General features: G+C 42.9%; 1 protein-coding gene across 2 annotated transcripts in view; it reads left to right on the forward strand.

Annotated features, from left to right (window-relative positions):
- ep300b (E1A binding protein p300 b) overlaps positions 1 to 20,411 on the forward strand; it is a 141,060-nt gene that overhangs the window by 84,573 nt on the left and 36,076 nt on the right. Inside the window, exons 11-19 of one of the 2 annotated variants that reach the window (XM_072492009.1) lie at positions 1,553 to 1,630; positions 3,139 to 3,251; positions 4,722 to 4,880; positions 6,161 to 6,598; positions 10,406 to 10,591; positions 12,771 to 12,924; positions 14,407 to 14,534; positions 16,323 to 16,562; positions 20,300 to 20,388. In XM_072492009.1, coding sequence (XP_072348110.1) covers positions 1,553 to 1,630; positions 3,139 to 3,251; positions 4,722 to 4,880; positions 6,161 to 6,598; positions 10,406 to 10,591; positions 12,771 to 12,924; positions 14,407 to 14,534; positions 16,323 to 16,562; positions 20,300 to 20,388 — 1,585 coding nt within the window. The remainder of the gene's footprint in view (positions 1 to 1,552; positions 1,631 to 3,138; positions 3,252 to 4,721; positions 4,881 to 6,160; positions 6,599 to 10,405; positions 10,592 to 12,770; positions 12,925 to 14,406; positions 14,535 to 16,322; positions 16,563 to 20,299; positions 20,389 to 20,411) is intronic. The other variant, XM_072492010.1, reaches the window with a different exon arrangement.

Here is a 20,411-nt window from a genome sequence, read left to right on the forward strand (position 1 = left end):
CTTTTAAAAAACATTTAGATAGTTACATGGGTAAGATGGGTATAGAGGGTTATGGGTCAAGTGCGGGCAACTGGGACTAGCTTAATGGTTAAAAACTGGGCGGCATGGACTGGTTGGGCCGAAGGGCCTGTTTCCATGCTGTAAACTTCTATGATTCTATGTATGTAATAAATTCACAAAATTATATTAAATCTGCCAGATCTAATGGGTGATGGCATCAGTCACTATACTAATCCATGTAAAACTCGAGACTGCGCTGTTAGCTGGTCTCAGCTGCATCAGCAGTTGGGACTCTGCATTTGCTGTTGGCGCCCTAGGCTAAGAGGGAGAAACATCAGTTGGATAAGCTATCTTAATGATCCCATCTGAAAGGTGAGCTTGTGTGAATGTCAGGTGACAACTGGATGTGGTGTTGGGGAGTTCACCCCACAGTTCAGTAGTCAGCATTCACTGCCTCAACTTGTACACACACAAAATGTGACTCGGGTGAGGTACCCAAGAGCTGCCAGTGTTGTGAAGCCATCCAGTGCCTTTCAGAAAAGGGAAAGGTTAAAAAACAGTTAAAGCTTATAATACATTGGTCACTCGGCATATGTAAAGAGAAAAGACAAGTTATGACATTTATGGTGATCATCAGAAAAGGGTCAAAATTGAAAAAGAATTATACCGTCTTAAAAACCAATGGAAATACTTTGTGTTAAACTTCCCCTTTATGGTTGTGCATGAAGAAAATGGGAACCACTTGTCTCGCTGCTAAAGTTAAATGATGGTGCAAATAATTGGGTGTATGGTCTCTGGAACTGTTTTTAATCAGCAGTGCTTAAATGACTGAGTGAAATGGAAGCTGTCAAATTTGCATCTGATTAGCAAACCTAGTGTGTGATCGTTTTTCATGTACTGTGTGGATAATTGTTTGTATTTTCATGGAACCCCCCTCCACTCGAGCTGGCATCTTTCCAATTCCTGAGCGAAGTTTGCCATCCTTTGTGTGAACCTAGGCAATAAGTGCCAGCAGACTTTTGACCACAAGAAGAGGTCATCACAGCCAAGCCTTCATTTGCACACACTTCTAAGAAGTGTACTGGTTCTCATTCTCCTGTGTTAGATAGGGAAGGGGATGGATGAGCCTGGATTGGAGACACTTGTCTATTCCCTCCACATAGAGACTCACCAATTGAAGTTAAACAGGAAGGAGAAGCTAACCTTCGGTGTGGGGAAAATATTCTAGCTTTTCTGCAGTAGATAATCTGAAAATATTTTCTAAATTGCTGTCTTGTAGATAAATTGGTACACCCCATCTTTCCGTGTTATATAGTTATGAAGAATAAGGTTGAAATACAGGTTAGTGCAGTCTGGGGAATGATCATATTTGGAGAGCTACTATATTGCCATATTCAGAATTATGAAACCATAAAAGTGAAAATGGGCAAAGAAACGATTAATAGTTAGTTTACTTTGATGATTCACTGTCCCCTTGATGGTGCAAGGGAAACCACTTTTGTAAAGTACTGACATGTGCATTTTGTTTAAACCTGGTCTTGTTGCATTTCAGATGGCCCTCTTTCTGACCCGACCCTTATGCGGCCAAATGTGCCAAGCCAGATCATGAACCGGATGCAGACCCCAAGTGGTAAAGTCCAACTCTCATATTTCTTGCACATAAGTATACATTGTAATCCATCTATACCAATCACGAGGTTTTCTAACCAACAACCTCTCTCCAATTACACATTCATTGTATGATGATCAGTACAGTTTGGTGGTAGTCATGACTTCAGTTGCAGTCCTCCTTTCTGCAGTTGCTTTGAAAAGCAATTAATCTGCGCACGTTAATGTTTGATTGGATGTTGACATTACGAATGGTGCACTAGGTGCGCTTAATCTGATTAATTATAAAAGAGGTCAAGAATCATAGAATTCCTACAGTGCTGAAGGAGGCCATTCGGCTCATCAAGTCTGGTTCGACCCTTCTAAAGAGCACTCTACCCTTGTCCACTCCCCCATTCACCCTGCCCTATCCCCGTAACCCCATAACCTAACCTGCACGTCTTCGACACTGAACAATTGATCATGGCCAATCCACCTAACCTGCACATCTTTGGACTGTGGGGAAACCAGAGCACTCGGAGGCAACCCAGGCAGACACTGGGAGAATGTGCAAACTCCACAGAGGCAGTCGCCCGAGGTCAGAATCGAACCCGAGTCGCTGGTGCTGTGAGGCACTGAGGGACTGTGCCACCCCCTTCGGCACTGATCCTTTGCGTTTTATAAGCATGTTTACTTTTGTAAACAACTGAGCTGTGGGCATCAGTTTTGGGGATGAAGCAAAATAACCATCTAATCAGCATGGGGGAGGAGAGCCTGAGCAGTTATTTTATTGGCTCATTGTTAGTGAATGTCAAATGAAGTGCACATTAAGGCACACATCATGAATCACTACTTTCTGATGCGCTGAACTATTGGGTAAATTAGCCACTATTGCAGTTAATCTACTATATGATCATAATGTATTACATGTCCGTGTTATCACTAGAATTTCAGTGAATTGTAATGTGCATTTTTATATATATTCTTGGATATATTTATTGCCTGTGGGAACCACATAGTGTGGGACTGGAGTCATATGTTGGCCAGCCCAAGTAGGGCTGGCAGGTCCTCTTTAAAGGACATTAGTTAAGTCGTCTTCTCAGAATCTGGCAGCTATCATGGTCATTTTCTGGTGGTAGGCACAAATGAGGTTTACGAGTTGCTCGACAAAGCACTCAGTAATATAGACCTCTTGCTTTAATTTAGGCCACATTGAGATCTGATGCTAGAGTGAAATACAAATGGTTGCTGGATTGTGATGGCAATATGAGAAATTTGAAATTATGGATAGAGTATTTATTAAACAAAAAGCACACTGACTCAACATTGAAGTGTACTTTCATTGCAGCCACTATAAGCTGGTGCTGTATAGGATTTATCTATGTACAAAATTAGGGTATAAATGTAAGAGTTTCAAAACCACAATCAGAAAGTCCGTGGCTACTGATAAAATAAGCTGTTCAGTTTCAGTTGGCTGTAGATGATTTGAAAAGCTGTTTTGATACTTTCTAATAAATGATTTCCCCCCTCCCCTCCTCCCCCCAAATCCAGGAATGAACCAATTTTCACAGATGGGCAGCATGCAGATAGCTGGTCTGGGGCAACGCTTAAACCCACCGCTCCCACATCCTGGGCAGATGACCCAAACAGGACCTATGAACCAGGTACAATATCTGCTTTCTCAGTTAACACCACTCTATCAATAAAGCATCGCAATTGAAACAATTTCAAAAGCAACCTGGTTTTGTCACAAGTAATTATGTACTGTATGCACATGTCATAGAATCATAGAATTTAGAGTGCAGAAGCAGGCCATTCGGTCCATTGAGTCTCACCGGCCCTTGGAAAGAGCACCCTACTCAAGCCCTTGCCTTCACCCTATCCCCGTAACCCAGTAACCCCACTTAACCTTTTTGGACATTTAAGGGTAATTGATCCACCTAACCCGCACATCTTTGGACTGTGGGAGGGAACCGGAGCACTGGAGGAAACCCACACAGACACGGGGAGAACGTGCAAACTCCACACAGACAGTGACCCAAGGCGGGAATCGAACCTGGAGCTGTGAAGCAACTGCGCTAACCACTGTGCTACCATGCTGCCCTTAAACTGCTGGATGAATTCTGCATATCTAACACCATCTGTGGATAGCGAAACAGAGTTAACGTTCCGAGTCCCACAGATTCTCTTTCGGAGCTAACCAATTATAATCAATCCCGCCGTAAAGTCATGATGCCTGACCTAGCGTAAAGGGCTCGTGCGGGATTTGAACTCAGGATCTCTTGCATGCTCTTTAACTGAAAATCTGTAAGTGAGAATCATACCCCTAGACCAACAAGTCGCCACTTAAGTCATGGGTATTGTACTGCTCACAAAGGGCCGGATAATTACTTGATATTTGAGAATTCTGGTTCTAATCCATTCTTGGCTAGATTGAACTGGTTTTACACCGACCTAACTTTTAACGGAGGTTTGGGTTTATGCTATGCCGAGGGACTATGCCTGGAGATGTACTGGATTCTAATTTTAAATAAAGTGGTTTGGTGGAATGATGGCACCCCTGACAATCTCTCTCTCTCATGTCACATTGTTGTGTTCACACCGTGACACTGACTATTCATTACTCATATGTATTATCGCAACTTTAAGCTACCCATTGTTGGCCCCAAAATTAAAAACTGCTTATTTAAATGAATTGCAAGTTGAGAAAAACGGCCACCATGTTTATTTGATTGTCTTATTCTGTGGCAGTGGCAGGCAGTTGACTTGCTGCCAACCAAATGTTTATTTTGAGGATGAGGCAACTTTTTAATTGACACATGTTCCCCATTTTTGGTTCTGCATACACCTCACTCTAAGCCAGTGAAGATCTACTCTGTTTTGTCTTGCCAATCCAGTTTTGAAACTGAATGCTGGCCAGCATGGTGAAGCAGAATGGTCCCCGTGTTGGTGAATGTCTGAGCATGGTGGATCTCCTCATTGAGCGGCATCAGCAGAGAACTTCACTGTACTATCTTTGATTGTCAGCATCTTTTTAACACCAGTTCTCAACCTGTTGAAGTATCCAAATGGCTTTCAGAAATAGTGACAATTTTGTGGTGCACTTTCTTACACTGTGTTCTCTTTGTACACAGATGGGATTAGCAACTTCCCGAATGGCACAGCCTATGGCTGCGCAGCACACTGCCCAGAATCAATTCCTATCTCCGAATCAGTTTCCTGTATCCTCTCCTGGAATGAACACTGGCAGCACCACCATGACGCAGACCAGCAACCAGCCAGTCATGTCTCCGGTATTTACTTGTCTTTCTTTGAACTCCTTCGTGTTCAGTCTGAGCTCTTTTTTAATTTTATGACTGAACCCAAGATATTGCGTGCAGTATCGAACAACATTTTCGACCATGCCACTGATGGGATTCCGAATAAAAGAATCTTTAGGTTTTAAATAATGGAAAGAGCTGCTGAATAAATTCCATTAAATTGCACATGTCAGGATAGTATGAGTACTGCACTGGTTAAAAGTCTGCAATTGTTCTGTAAACCTGCCAGTCAAAAATCAAGGCAAATCTGTATCCAATGGTAATGACCTCAGTATTGTGTCTAGTATTCGCTACAGCACACTACCCATTGCAGCCATTGGGTTTGCTTTAACCAAACACGCACAAGTCCGTAAAACACAATCATTTTATGATTTAATTGCATTTATTTTGAAGTGGCTCAGTTTTAATCTATGGATTTCAGAAGGTTGTAGGAGGTGCATACTCTGTTCATCATTCAACCTGCACCTTGAATCCCACTAATAAACTGAGAATTTCTTGATGGCAGTTGGGGGCCTAAATAAGGTGGAAAATCGTGTCACAAAAAGCAGACATTAAATAATTGCTAAATTGCCAGTCTCACTTGGGTCACAAGACTAGCTGATGTGCCATTCGGGTGCATTAGAGGTTGCTGTTTCATTGACAACCCAACCTTTTGAGATTAAAGTTCAACAAAAAAACTGAAGAAAATAAAATGAATTGACCCCCATCAAAAACTCCCCATGGTACAGTGGTTTGATCATATACCTGATATAAAACGGTAAAGGCATAGGAAAGACTTAATGGCACAGAGGGATCAGTCACAAAAGCTTAAGAGTTTTAAAAATCTGTCAATTAAAAAAAAAAAACAAATTGTCAAAAAAAGCTGTTCTTGCAAAGCTAATTTATAGTATGTTTATTTTTAGATCATCCTTGTACCTTTTGTTAAAAGTCCCGAGTGTCACGTTTTCTGTCCAGTGGCTGCAGTTTCATTTATGAACTGAAGTGAATGTAGCTTTTCCAAAAGTTGTGCTTTTTGTTCGTCAGTAATCTTTTACTTGAATTTACATTTTTGTTACACTGACCATAAATTTGTCTCGGTTTATGTAATTTATACTGGTTTTGCCAATCTATAAAACTGAATGCTGTCATGCAAATGGGTCCAATACATGTTCCAGTAACATGGGTGGAATATAAAGCTCTCTTGTATATTCAACTTGATTGATTTTAAAAACGGAGTGCTATGTATTAATGGCTCTTTTTGCTTTTCTTGCTAGGTCCAAAACTCCTCATTACCTGTAAACAGCTCCCCTTCCATGCAACCAGGAGCCCAGAGTGCCCAGTTCAACTGCCCGCCACCCCTTTCTCAACCTTCACTTCATCAGAATTCCCCATCCCCTGGGCCACGGAGTCTCACACCCACCCCTCATCAGACGCCACCTAGCATTCCTCCTCAACAGCGGCAACAGACACCATCACCTAATTCGCAGCCCCAGACAATGCCACCTCCTTCTCGAGTCCAGACACCGCCGCAAATGCAGCAGCTTCCTCCTCCCCCACCAGTCCCCCCACAACCCCAGGTGACAGCTGGACAGAAGCAGCAGCAGCGAGAGCAGCAGCAGCAGCCACCAACCCCATCAACACAGCAGCGAAGTACAACCCCAACAACCCCCATGTCAGTGGCACCGATACAGTCTCAACATCCTAGTACTCCAGTGAGTATAATAAAAAGTGTTTTCAATTATGAGCACCAACTTCTTTGAATAAATTGAATGATATTCTGTTAGAATCTTACAAGTTGTGTATTTTTCCTGATTCTTCTCCCAATTTGAGTTAATCTACCTCGGTGCTCAATGGTGTGCACTCTGCTGAAGGCGTTGACAGGCCAGTGGTCTTGTCTAAGATCTTGGGCTGGCCGGGTAAATGTGAGGTGCACACACTGAGTTAGCTTTTGGATTTTTTACCTTATGAGACCTTGTTTGTCTGGGCTGGGTTTCAGTCATAGATTCATAGAATTTACAGTGCAGAAGGAGGCCATTTGGCCTATCGAGTCTGCACCGGTTCTTGGAAAGAGCACCCTTCCCAACCGCACACCTCCACCCTATCCCCATAACCCAGTAACTCCACCCAACACTAAGGGCAATTTTGGACACTAAGGGCAATTTATCATGGCCAATCCACCTAAGCTGCACATCTTTGGACTTTGGGAGGAAACCGGAGCACCCGGAGGAAACCCACGCACACACGGGGAGAACGTGCAGACTCCACCTAGACAGTGACCCAAGCCGGGAATCGAACCTGGAACCCTGGAGCTGTGAAGCAATTGTGCTAATAACTATGCTACCATGCTGCCCTTCAGGATGTTACTCCTTCAGGAGACAGGATTTATTAATTCTTTAAGATCTAATAAATCAAACAAGGTTTTGCACAATTTAAACTCCGTTCTTCGTGGGTCCACAACGTCACCATATTGACATTAAGTGCTGATCCGACTGAAGAGAGGGCAGAGGGATCGGCCTGTATGGGTAATGGTTATTTTACACTATTGTGTGCTTTTCTGAAGTCTGATGTGATACAAGTTGTTGAAACAAAGGGTTGGAGCTTTGCATTGCACTTAAGTTTGACTTCAAGTGTATTTTTGATGCTCGGTATCTGTTAGGCCCTTTCTATTCTCCAGCCCTGATCTCCTTTACCTCGAAGTGGAGGGCGGGGGCTGTGGTGTGAATGGGAATACAAGGTGATTTTTGCTGTAATATTTCAGTGAAGGTACATGCTGTGTCAAGATGAGATCAAGGAGTTGTTAAATTTTTACCTACATTCTGCTACTCTGTGCAGTGAAATGAACTGTTCATAGAATTCAGCATTTTCCACAATCTCGGAGCATATTTCAGCTTGCGTTCCTATGGATTTGCTTCACGCTGCTTATTGCTCTAATTTTTTGTGGGTATTGTGCCTGTTTTAGCCAAAGTTCATACACTACTACTGTTTAAAGTCAGGTATGCCCCAAGGTGGTAATAGGCCAATTATCCTCATGGCGTAGTAAATAGCATTGGCGAGGCATGTAATTAAGGGGTGGGCGCAGCATGCCACGATAAGCTATGCCTCCTTTGCGCCACTCCAAAAAGAACAGCATCCAGTCGAAAAACAGTCCTAACGTAGTCTGAGGAGTTAATTCCCTGCCCAAACAATGCCATGGGGAATTTGTATTTTGTTTGGTGAACTGCTTTGTAAATTGGCTAACTTTTAATAAAATCACTTTGTACTGCAGAAGTTTTAACCATTCTAGCTGCGTTTTATAGACTCACCAGAAAACCAGTTGTGAGACCATTTTAGAGTAAGGCATGTATTCTACTCATTAATTAAAGTATTCAGTTGCAAACTAAAACCCTGTAATTTTTAGAAATTCATTGCAAAACTAATGTAACTTTCAGCAATTTTAGAATTAAGACCGCTGGAACCTTGTTCTGTTGTGCATGTTGAAAAAAGCCAGCTGCCTACATGGCAGAGGCCATTTTGTCTGATTCTGCTCCACCATTCAGTTCGATCAAGGCTGATCTATACCTCGGCTCCATTTAGCCACCATTGCTTCAGAGCATTTGGTTCCCAACAGAAGTAATATCAATCTCTGGCTTGAAAATTTCAATTCACTACGCATCCACAGCCTTGTGGAAGGGAGAGTTCCAGGTTTCCATACCCTTTGTGTGATTCCTAATTTCACTCAAATGGGCTAGCTCTAATTTTAAGAGTATGCCACCTTGCACTGAGTTCCCCTCAATCGAACTATGATCTTATTAAATGATGTGGCGATGCCGGTGTTGGACCGGGGTGGGCACAGTAAGAAGTCTTACAACAGCAGGTTAAAGTCCAACAGGTTTGTTTGGAATCATTAACTTTTGGAGCACTGTTCCTTCCTCAGATGAGTGAAGAGGTAGGTTACACACAAAAAAAACCTACCTCTTCACTCACCTGATGAAGGAGCTACGCTCCGAAAGCTAGTGACTCCAAATAAACCTGTTGGACCTGGTGTTATAAGACTTCTTATCAAATAGCGGAGCAGGCTCGAAGGGTTGAATGGCCCTGTTCCTATTTCTTATGATCCTATCCTGTCAAAACTCTTGTTATTTTGAAGACCGTGTCCAGATAAAACCAAGTTTATGGAACCAACTCTCATACTGAACCCTTTAGTCCCTGAATCTGCATTAGGAGCGTTACATCTTGATGCTCAGGTGGGGTCTTGCCAATGCTGCATAGCTGTGCAGCATAACTTTCTCACTTTTTAAATTCCATTCTCACGACATAAATGCTAATCTTCTGTTGGCCTTTTCATAGCATAGCTTCATAATAGCATGCAACATGTAAATGGTTTGCAGTAAGGAAGTTCTTTTAATGTGTTGTAAAAACCTACGGCATGGAGGGAGGCCATTCTCCCCATTGTATCTGGGCTGGTTCTTTGAAAGCACAATCCTGTTTCGTGCCACATCTCTACCTTTTGTCTATAACGCCGCAGGTTCCTCATCCTCCTCGACATCTCCTGCTTCATTTAAGAATTTTTGAAAAAGTAGCTTCCACCATCTTTTCAGGGGAATTTCCAAGTGAAAAAAAAATCCCCTTCTCCCCTTTAGATTTTTGCTGGTTAGTGGGCCACTTGACACTAACCGGGGGGAATAGTTTTTCTCCATCATAACCTCTTGTTTTTTAATTTCTGTTCCAAGGAAAACCATCCTAACTTTTCCAACCTCTCTTCATAACTGGAGTCCCTCATCTCTGAAATCCCGCTAAGACCCCTCTGCACCTTTTCTAAAGCCTTTACATCATTCCTAAAATTTAACACTCAAAATTGTCAACTCTGGCCTAGTCAGTGAGTCATAAACTTCTAGAATTTATCTCCTTTTACATTTTGTTTCTGTATTTCTAAACCTAAGCAACTCTTATGCTTTTGGCCTGCTGTCTGTCTAAGGGCGGCATGGTGACGCAGTGCCTCAGGTTCAATCCTGGCCCTCGGTCACTGTGTGGAGTTTGTACATTCTCCCAGTTTCTGAGTGGGTTCCACCCACACAAACCCAAAGATGTGCAGAGTAGGTGGATTGGCCACGCTAAATTGCCCCTTAATTGGAAAAAACAGAATTGGGTACTCTAAATTTTTTTTTTTTAAATTTACCCTGCTGACCAAGGATCTGTGTGTATGAACACCAAGGTCTCTTTGCTCATCCATACTTTTCAAAGTTTGTATCATTTATAGTTCATATTCGTCCTCACAAGAGTGCATGATTTCACACTTCTCTGCATTAAGCTCCATTTACCAAACTTTGACCTGTTTCACCATCATGTGCCATCCTAAAGACTATAACTGCTCTCATTGCTACCCTCTACTTTGCCAAATTTCTTATCTAGAAAACGGGTTGATTTTAATAATGATGACTTGAGCACTACCACCTGAACTGCTCTGCTGTGTTTCTATATCTGGTGCTATTCCGTTGCATTTTTACTACTTGACCTGATTTACCTTATTTGTTTTGCTTTAGCTTTCGCAATCTGCAGTCAGTGCAGATGGCCGAGTATCGACCCCAGCATCAGTAAGCAGCACAGACACCAATTCTCAGCAGCCGGTCCCTGAGGCACCAGTGTCTGACATGAAGATGGAGGAAAAGCAAGAAGAGGAAGAAACTGAGCCAGAAACTGTGGAATCAAAGCAGGAAATAAAACAGGAGGTAAGAAGCGACGTTTATTCCTTAATTCAATGAACTGCACGTGTCTTTGTTACGCTGATGGTAAGAACCATCGGTTTCCCAAATAGTTTTTCTTGCCTATTCCAATTTCCTGCTGAACCTGAACCATGTACCAACTATAGCTATGATGTGGAGATGCCCGCTTTGGACTGGGGTGAGCACAGTAAGTAGCCTTACAACACCAGGTTAAAGTCCAACAGGTTTGTTTCAAATCACTAGCTTTCGGAGCACTGCTCCTTCCTCGGGTGAATGAAGAGGTATGTTCCAGAAAATATATATAGACACGGTCAGTTGTCCCAACTCTCGCTGTGACAGTAAGCAGGCATTGTGCTTCCAGAAGCTAAAGCTCAGTTTGAGGTGCACAAGAACACTCCTAATGTCAGGCATTCCTTTGGTTTTTTTTTGACCTTTGATGCTCCCTGGCATCATTTTTCCCCCCTCTTCTTCATCCCTGGGGTTTGGGTGTCATTGTCAAGACAAGCCTTTGTTGCCCACCCCTTGCATCCACTTGCTATTTTTGCCATTTAACTTGATCTTGTGCTGCTACACAATGCTGTCCAGTTTTAAAAAATCACAAATTGTGTGCTTGCAAAGAGTTTCTTCTTACTGCTGGTATAATGAGCTGCAAGAAGTCGGCAGATTAGATGATGCAGTACTTGGTATGTTTACTTGTTCAAAAGCACCTGATTTTCAATTTGTATTGAAAGGCAAATTGTCTCTATAATCTTGAGTTTATAAACATGATGTATTTACAAAATGAATCCAATGAAGTTCAATGAAATCTTGAATTGTCAGGGAATCCATCGTGAAGCTACACCTTTTTCATGTGTTATTACTGAAAGGCAATTTTCAACTCAAATTTTCCACATAAACGCCAACAGAAATCGATCTTTGAGTGAAGCTGAATATTAGAATGTGGAAAATGGAAAGTTAGGTTAGTTAAATGTTTCATTTTGAGCGTCAAAAAAGATTGGACATCCTGTTCCACTCGCATCTTAATCTACACCACACAAATTCCACTAATGAATGGGTGGGTTGCGAGATTGCTGGTGGCTTGCATTGTTTTGTTTTGGAGTATTTATAAAAGTACAGTTGGCGTTGCCCTCGACCCTCCCTATACCATCCTCGCCAACCTTCAAGAAATAGGTGGTTTGGGCAGGTTTCCTAAACAACCATCATTTCTTTGCCGAATGCTTATTTTGTAATGGTCACAAAAACAACAACAAAATCTTGCTTCTGATAACTTTTAAAAGTCTGTTCTGAGCTGTAGGTCACCATTTTGCTTTTGCCTTATCTGCCGCCCTTTTTCAATGCAGAGCAAATGGAAGTTGAACATAACGTTTGATTTATTTTACAGAGGCATCGCCATAATGTAATTTACAAGTCGCAAGTTCCTTTAATTTATCAGATGTAGAAATATTTGTGTCATAGCATGATTTTCTTAATTTTAAACAGTTTGCAAATATTGAACAGTCTCAGTTTGCTATAAGTTGGTTTATCTATGGGCACTGGTTACTCTTTTTTTTAAATTTAGAGTACCCAATTCATTTTTTCAAATTAAGGGGCAGTTTTTTTAGCGTGGCCAATCCACCCACCCTGCACATCTTCGGGTTGTGGGGGCCAAACCCACACAAACAAGGGGAGAATGTGCAAACTCCACACGGACAGTGACCTCGAACCGGGATCGAACCTGGGACCTCGGCGCCGTGAGGCAGCAGTGCTATCCACTGCGCCACCGTGCTGCCCATGGCACTGGTTAGTCTTGACAGTGGAAGAAGAATATGCTATCTAGTTTTAAAATGTTTTAAAACTTAGGACAGGTTGGTACACTATGTTTGAACATTTTCTTTATGACTCTAACAAAACATTCATTTAGTAATTCAGTGAGCAATCTAGTTTACAAGGCTAGGAATATGGTTCATATTAATAGTTAGCACATTAAAAATCTGCCCTTGATTTTTTTTTTTCTTTGAGATTAGTGTTAAGGTACACTCTTGGAGTAATTGAAAGAGCTGTGCCCTACGGAATGTTGTCTAGTCCCCAGAGTGTGGACAAGTCAGGATCGGGAAGCATTAGTAGGGGGCAAATTGATTCCCAGCACCACGTTGTACTTGTGTGCATGAAAATAAGGAAACTTCCTTTTTATCCGTATTATTTGTAGATCAAAGAAGAACCCGCAGCAGAAGAGTGCAAACAGGAGCCAATGGAGGCTGATGAGAAGAAACCAGACGTGAAATGTGAAGTAAAAGAGGAAGAAGATAGTTCAAACTTGGCAACTCAATCATCCCCTGCGAGTGGACAGTCACGTAAGAAAAGTATGTATATCTGTATTTTTGATTTGATGGAGCACCAGGTGCTAACTAAATGTTGGTCTATGCCTAAATAAGATGCTTTCAGATGCGGAAGGCCATCTTAGCTTGTCCATCCTGAATGCTGCAATCTCCACAGGTGCCCCTCCAACTCCCTCCCCCTTTCAGCTTCCAGAGTCTTCATAAAGCCATTGAAGATGTTGATCACAGGGGCAGCAAGGTGGCGCAGTGCTGCCTGCGGCACTTATGAGGACCCGGGTTCGACCCTGGTCCTGGGTCACTGTCCATGTGGAGTTTGCACATTCTCCCTGTGTCTGTGTGGGTTTCACCCCCACAACTCAAAAGATGCGCAGGGTAGGTGGATTGGCCACGCTAAATTGCCCCTTGGAAAAAAAATAATTGGGTACTCTAAATATATATATTTTTTAAAGATGTTGATCACTTGGTGTGAAGAACTTGCTAATATCAGTCCCAAGTTTGCCTTTAGTTTCAGTTTTGCATTTAGTGGTTTAAATCTGAAACCTGACGGAGAATTCAGACTTTCTTGGGTGGGTGGGTAGCTGGTGCGTGAGAAGTGAAGTTACTAGTTTAAATAAGGGCAAATTACAGTCGATGCTGGAATTTGAAGAAAAACTGAAAATGCTGGAAAATCTCAGTGGGTCTGCACTCATCTGTGGAGAGAGAACGGAGCTAACATTTCGAGTCTGGATCATTCTTCGTCAGAGCTTACTAGGTGTTGGCTTCAGCGTGGAAGTTTGAGAAAGGGGGGTACTATAAAGACCGAGACTTGAGCAAGGAGAACGAGGTGGGAGGGCAAGACTTCAGCGAGGAGAGCAGAGTATAAAGAACAAGACTTCATTGAAAACGAGCTATGAAGGGTGAGACATCAGCTATGAGAGTGGGGCTGTAAAGGGCAAGACTTCAGCCAGGGGAACAGGGCAGTAGAGAGCTTCTTTAGGTATGAGGAAAGGAAATGATTAGTCAAGAGAAATTTAGGCCTATTACAGGCAGAGAATGGAGACTTTATAATGGCTAATAAGGCTATTGCAGAGAAACTAAACAATCCCAATATCATAAAGGGAAGATGCCGTTGAGATCGAAGATCGGCTAAATGACGGAGCAGACTCCAGGAGCTAAGAAGTTGAGGGTGGGAGAATGGAACCCATATCGTCACGGTTTATCCCCCAGAACTGCATCAAAATCACCTATATGCTTCCTTATTGTTAGTAGTCTTTCAACTGGGGTGAAATAGATAGATTTTGATCTAGGTGGTTGAATTTTAAATAAGAACATTAATAGGATCCCATTATAGAAAATTTAATTTTGAAGGTGTACGAGTTGCTTACATATGAGGGAAAAACAAATGGAAGTATCAAAATATTAACATGCCCACAAATTTCTTTATGCTTCAACATTGAATTTTAAGTCATGGGTCTCTCCATGTTATCTTTGTTGTAAGGACCTTTTCCCTTCGTTCTGTTTGTCTAGTTTTCAAGCCAGAAGAGTTACGGCAGGCGCTAATGCCGACACTAGAAGCACTTTACCGTCAGGACCCCGAGTCACTTCCTTTCCGGCAACCTGTGGATCCTCAGCAGCTGGGTATTCCTGTAAGTATGGTGTGTGGATTTTTTTTGTATACATTATTTATCAACTACTTTTGTAAGTGTTGCAATAGTATTATCAATAATAATATTATCGGGCGGGGCATTGAAGATTAAGATTGTCATGTCATGGTGCAGCTGTACAGAACCTTGGTTAGGCCATTGTGTACAATTCTGGTCGCCACACTACCAGAAGGATGTGGAGGCTTTGGAGCGAGTACAGAGGCTTACCAGGATGTTATCTGGTCAGGAGGGTATTAGCGATGTGGAGAGGTTGGATAAACTCGGATTGTTTTTTCTGGAGGTTGAGGGGCGACCTGATAGAAGTCTACAAAATTAAGAGGGGGCATGGACAGAGTCGATAGTCGGAGACGGCTTTTTCCCCAGGGTGGAAGAGTCAATTACTAGGGGACATATGTTTAAGGTGCAAGTGGCAAAGATTAGAGGAGATGTGTGAGGGAAGTTTTTTTGCACACGGTGGTGAGTGCCTGGAACTCACTGCTGGATCAGGTGGAGGAAGCAGACGATAGTGACATTTAAGGGGTGTCTTGACGAAATCATGAGTAGAATGGGAATAGAGGGATACAGACCCCGGAAGTCCAGAAGGTTTCAGTTTAGGTGGGCAGCATGGTCAGAGTGCAGGCTTGGAGGGCCGAAGGGCCTGTTCCTGTGCTGTACTGCTCTTTTGTTCTTAATTCATTACACCTCCCAGCTTCGTTCAGTCAGCTGTGATAAGGTGTGTCATGAGTTAAAGATTTTGTGGAAGTGTATGTGAAAAGTCATGGGGCTGAATTCTCCACCGTTGGGATTCTCTGTTTTGCTGGCAGCCTCCGGAGTCTCCCGATGGCATGGGGCTGCCCCACAATGGGAAACCCCATTGACCAGCCGGCAAAACGGACAATCCCGACCCCGTGCCGCACCAGAAATCTAGTGCAGCGGGGCAGAGAAACCCATGGTCACTTTCCTGTTCAGAGATTTTATATCTTCAATTTTCCATGGTATTGACAAAAGGAAAACAAATGCAATTATTAAAAAACTCTCGGCCCCTTTGTTACTTAATATTGGGCGTTACCAAAGTCGGGTTACTGTTTTATAAGCATGATGTTTACTGTTTACCATTTTATTTGTCCTTCTGGAAAATGTGAAACTCTTGGCCAGCCTGTCATGTAGAAATGGTTGATGGTGACTGAATCAGCCCAATTCTGATTTTATTGCCGCAGATTCTGGAATTTTTTTCGTGTTTTAAGTCTAACATTTTGTAATACCCTCCTTTTTCCTTGAAATTGCAAACCTGTGACCTTGTGAGTAGTAATTTTTTCAAAACGTGGAGGTTTACATTTCAGTAAACTGAGTTTGTTATATTGCACGTTATCGAACTTTCCTGCTAACCTATATTGGATAAGACAAAAGCTGAAAACACTATAATGCACAGCAGGTTAATCAACAATTGAAGTGCTGTAAGACACAGCTATGGATCGGGTGCAGGAAGGTGGGATTAGAAAGAGTACCTGGGTGTCTTTGGGCATGGACAAGATGGGCTGTAATTTTTCTTAACTAGAGGTGCACAGTTACTTTCCAGATACAAACTGATCTGCTGTGCTTTTCCTTCCATTTCTGTTTCAAATATCCAGGATTTGCATTTTTCCCCTTTTTTCGGATGTAGACTATCCCTTCGAGACATTTCTGCTGGAGTGGAACACGGCAACCGGTTATGTAGCTTTTAAAGCCATAATGATGCTTGTTTGTTGTACCAATATATAGGTGCTTTGCTCGAAAACTGAAACTTTGTTTCTTCTCTTGAAGGACTACTTTGACATTGTAAAGACACCAATGGACTTATCTACAATCAAGCGCAAGCTAGATACTGGCCAGTATCAGGAGCCATGGCAGTATGTTGATGACATTTGGTTGATGTTCAACAATGCCTGGCTGTATAACCGCAAGACGTCGCGTGTGTATAAGTACTGTACGAAGCTGGCAGAGGTCTTTGAGCTGGAGATTGACCCTGTCATGCAAAATCTGGGATATTGCTGTGGTAGAAAGGTAGCTGAGTTTTCTTTTCAAGTCTTTGCCTTGTTTTCTATTTGTCTCATTTTCTTTCCCTCCTGTCAAAGATAGTTTTGAGGGAAAGTGGTAGTATTAGAACTGAACGAGACCCAATCCTCGTGCAACAGCTACACAATTAAACTTCGAACCCTGTCCAATTCGCGCGCTCTCTCTCTCTCTCTCTCTCTCTCTCTCTCTCTCTCTCTCTCTCTCTCTCTCTCTCTCTCTCTTTCTTTCTATCTCTTCCCTCCCTCTCTATCTCCCCTCAATTTAAAGCTATGTCCCCTTGTGCTAGACATCACCATCCGAGGAAAAAGGCTCTCACTGTCCACCCTATCCAATCCTCTGATCATCTTGTATGCTTCAATTAAGTCACCTCTTAACCTTCTCTCTTAACGAAAACAGCCTCAAGTCCCTCAGCCTTCCCTCATAAGCCCTTCCCTCCATACCAGGCAACATTCTGGTAAATCTCCTCTGCACCCTTTCCAATGCTTTCACATCCTTCCTATAATGCGGTGACCAGAATTGCACGCAATACTCCAAATGCGGCCGCACCAGAGTTTTGTACAGCTGCAACATGACCTCATGGCTCCGAAACTCAATCCCTCTACCAATGAAAGCTAACACACCGTACGCCTTCTTAACAACCCTCTCAACCTGGGTGGCAACTTTCAGGGATCTATGTACATGGACACCGAGATCTCTCTGCTCATCCACACTGCCAAGAATCTTACCATTAGCCCAGTACTCTGTCTTCCTGTTATTCCTTCCAAAATGAATCACCTCACACTTTTCTGCATTAAACTCAATTTGCCACCTCTCAGCCCAGCGCTGCAGCTTATCTATGTCCCTCTGTAACCTGCAACATCCTTCTGCACTGTCCACAACTCCACCGACTTTAGTGTAATCTGCAAATTTACTCACCCATCCTTCCACGCCCTCCTCCAGGTCATTTATGAAAATGACAAACAGCAGTGGCCCCAAAACAGATCCTTGTGGTACACCACTAGTAACTGGACTCCGGTCTGAACATTTCCCATCAACCACCACCCTTTGTCTTCCAGCTAGCCAATTTCTGATACAAACTGCTAAATCACCCTGAATCCCATGCCTCCGTATTTTCTGCAGTAGTCTACCGTGGGGAACCTTATCAAACGCTTTACTGAAATCCATATACACCACATCAACTGCTTTACCCACATCCACCTGTTTGGTCACCAGCTCAAAGAACTCAATAAGGTTTGTGTACCCTTCACAAAACCATGTTGACTATCTCTAATCAAATTATTCCTTTCCAGATGATTATGCATCCTATCTCTTATAAACCTTTCCAAGACGTTGCCCCCAACAGAAGTAAGGCTCACTGGTCTATAGTTACCGGGGTTGTCTCTACTCCCCTTCTTGAACAAGGGGACAACATTTGCTATCCTCCAGTCTTCTGGCACTATTCCTGTAGTCACGTCAATACTGTGGCTACAGGTCAAGAGGTTGGGAATTCTGCGGCAGGTCATCACCTCCTCCACTCCCAAAGCCCATCCTCCATCTGCAAGGTGCAGCTCGGGAATGTGATGGAATACTCTCCACTTGCCTGGATGAGTGCAGCTCGAACATCACTCGAGCAGCTCGGCATCATCCAGGACAAAGCAGCCCTGCTTGATTGACATTCTATCCACCACCTCAAACATTCATTCCCTTTACCATCTCCAAGCTATGCTGCAGAAACTTGCCACGGCTTCTTTGGGATGTGCCACCCAAACCTGTGACCTCTACCACCTGGAAAGACGAGAACAGCAGCCATGTGGGAACGTTACCACTTCCCTGCAAGTTTCTAACTTGGAAAAATTATTCATTCATTCATTCATCATCGCTGGGTCCAAATCCTGGCACTCTGTACCTAAAAACACTGAATACCTTCACCACATGGGCTGCAGTGATTTAAAATAGCAATACACCACTCATTTCCAAGCATTGGGGGATGGGCAATAAATGTTGATCTTGTCAGAGGCTCCGAAGTCTCATTAATGAAGTCCACGGGCAAGGGTTTGGTTTTTCTCAACTGAAGTAAAAAGATTAAAGTACAAATAATATATCAGTGCTCTTAAATTATGGTATGTTGTTGCTATCTTCTGTTTCCCTTCCGACTCAGTCATATTATTGCTCTCTTCAATTTGTTGTCCACCACATCCTGAAAAATAATTATAAAAGCAGCGTTCACTGACTGTTACTTTCAGCGGGATATCTACTTGCAATTAGCTGAAGTGGGCAGGCAGTTTTTAGTTGTTAGTTGGAGTTGATTGATGTTAAAATCTCAAATCTTTAGTTACTTGATAAAATAACTTTTTTTTAAATTTGTTCATTAGATATGGATGTCACTGGCATTTAATGCCCTCAAGAAGCTGGTGCTGAGCTACAATACATGGACTGCAGCGGTTCACCAAGGTGATGGTGAGCCACCTTGAACCGCTGCAGTCCGTGCGTTGTAGGAACTGCATTTAGGAAAGGAGTTCTAGGTTATTGACTCAGCGACAGTGAAGACGCGATGATACAGTTCCCAGTCAGAATGGTGTGTGGCTTGAAGGGGAAGATGCAGGTGGTGGTGCTCTCATGAATTTGCTGCCCTTGTTCGTGGTGGTAAAGGTCGCATGTTTGAAAGTTGCTGTCGAAGGAGCCTTGATGAGTTGTTGCAGTGCACCGTGTAGATTTCACAAACTGCTGCCATTGTTGCTGGTGGGGAATGTTGAAGGTGGTGGATGGGGTGCCAATGAAGGGGGGGGGGGGTGCTTTGTCCTGGATCATGTTGAGCCGCTTGTTGCACTCATCCAGGCATGTTTTAGAGTATTCCTTCGCACTCCTGACTTGTGCCTCATAGATGGTGGACAGGCTTTGGGAAGGTGAGTTACACTCCACAGAATTCGCAGCCTCTGACCTGCTTCTGTAGCCACAGTATTGATATGGCTGGTCCAGTTCAGTTTCTGGTCAATGGTAATCTCCAGATTGTTAGTGGGGGATTCAGCAATGGTAATGACAGTGGTTAGATATTCTATCTTGTTGGCAAGAATCATTCCCCGGCATTCGTGTGATGCAGAATATTTCAGTGGCTTAGTAATTACAAATGGTGTTGAACATTGTGCAGTCATCAGTGAACATCCCCACTTCTCGCCATATGATGCAGGAAAGGTCATTGATGAAACAGCTGAAGATGACTCAGCCTAGGGCACTGCTCTGAGGAATTAAGCAGACACCTGAGAATATTAGCACAAAACTGCAAAGGAGCTAAACGGTTGCATTCTAGTGCCTTCCTGTTCTTCGCATAAACAATCAAACTCTTATTCATGGTCATCCCTTACACCCTTGTGTTCTCCCTACTCCCTCTCCACCATAGCTCCCAAATCTGCTTCAATCCCATTTCCTTCTACATTCACCTTCGGAAATAAATCTTCGCCCAAGTAGCTGCTGACAAAACCCTAAAACTCCTAACTGCTTAGGCCTTTGGCCTTCCATTTACCACAATACCTCTGAAGTTGTTGGATTGCTTTTCTGTATTAATGGAGCTACACAAGTCCTGCTGTTGCCGCCACAATCTGCCTTTGTATATAGCACCAACTAAAAAGCAGTGTTGAAAAGGAAATTATGGGTGTCATGGTCCATTGGCATTTGAACACCAGAAAGGAACAACCTATTAGCTGTTTCAAAGTGTTACATGAGTTGTAATGTTTTTGTTTCGTTCTTTGTAGCTGGAATTTTCTCCGCAGACCCTCTGTTGCTATGGAAAGCAGTTATGTACAATCCCTCGGGATGCTACCTATTACAGTTATCAAAACAGGTAAGGTGGTGGCTTCTAGATGA

This window comes from Scyliorhinus torazame, chromosome 29 (genome assembly GCF_047496885.1).
Source record: "Scyliorhinus torazame isolate Kashiwa2021f chromosome 29, sScyTor2.1, whole genome shotgun sequence".
NCBI lineage: Eukaryota > Metazoa > Chordata > Chondrichthyes > Carcharhiniformes > Scyliorhinidae > Scyliorhinus > Scyliorhinus torazame.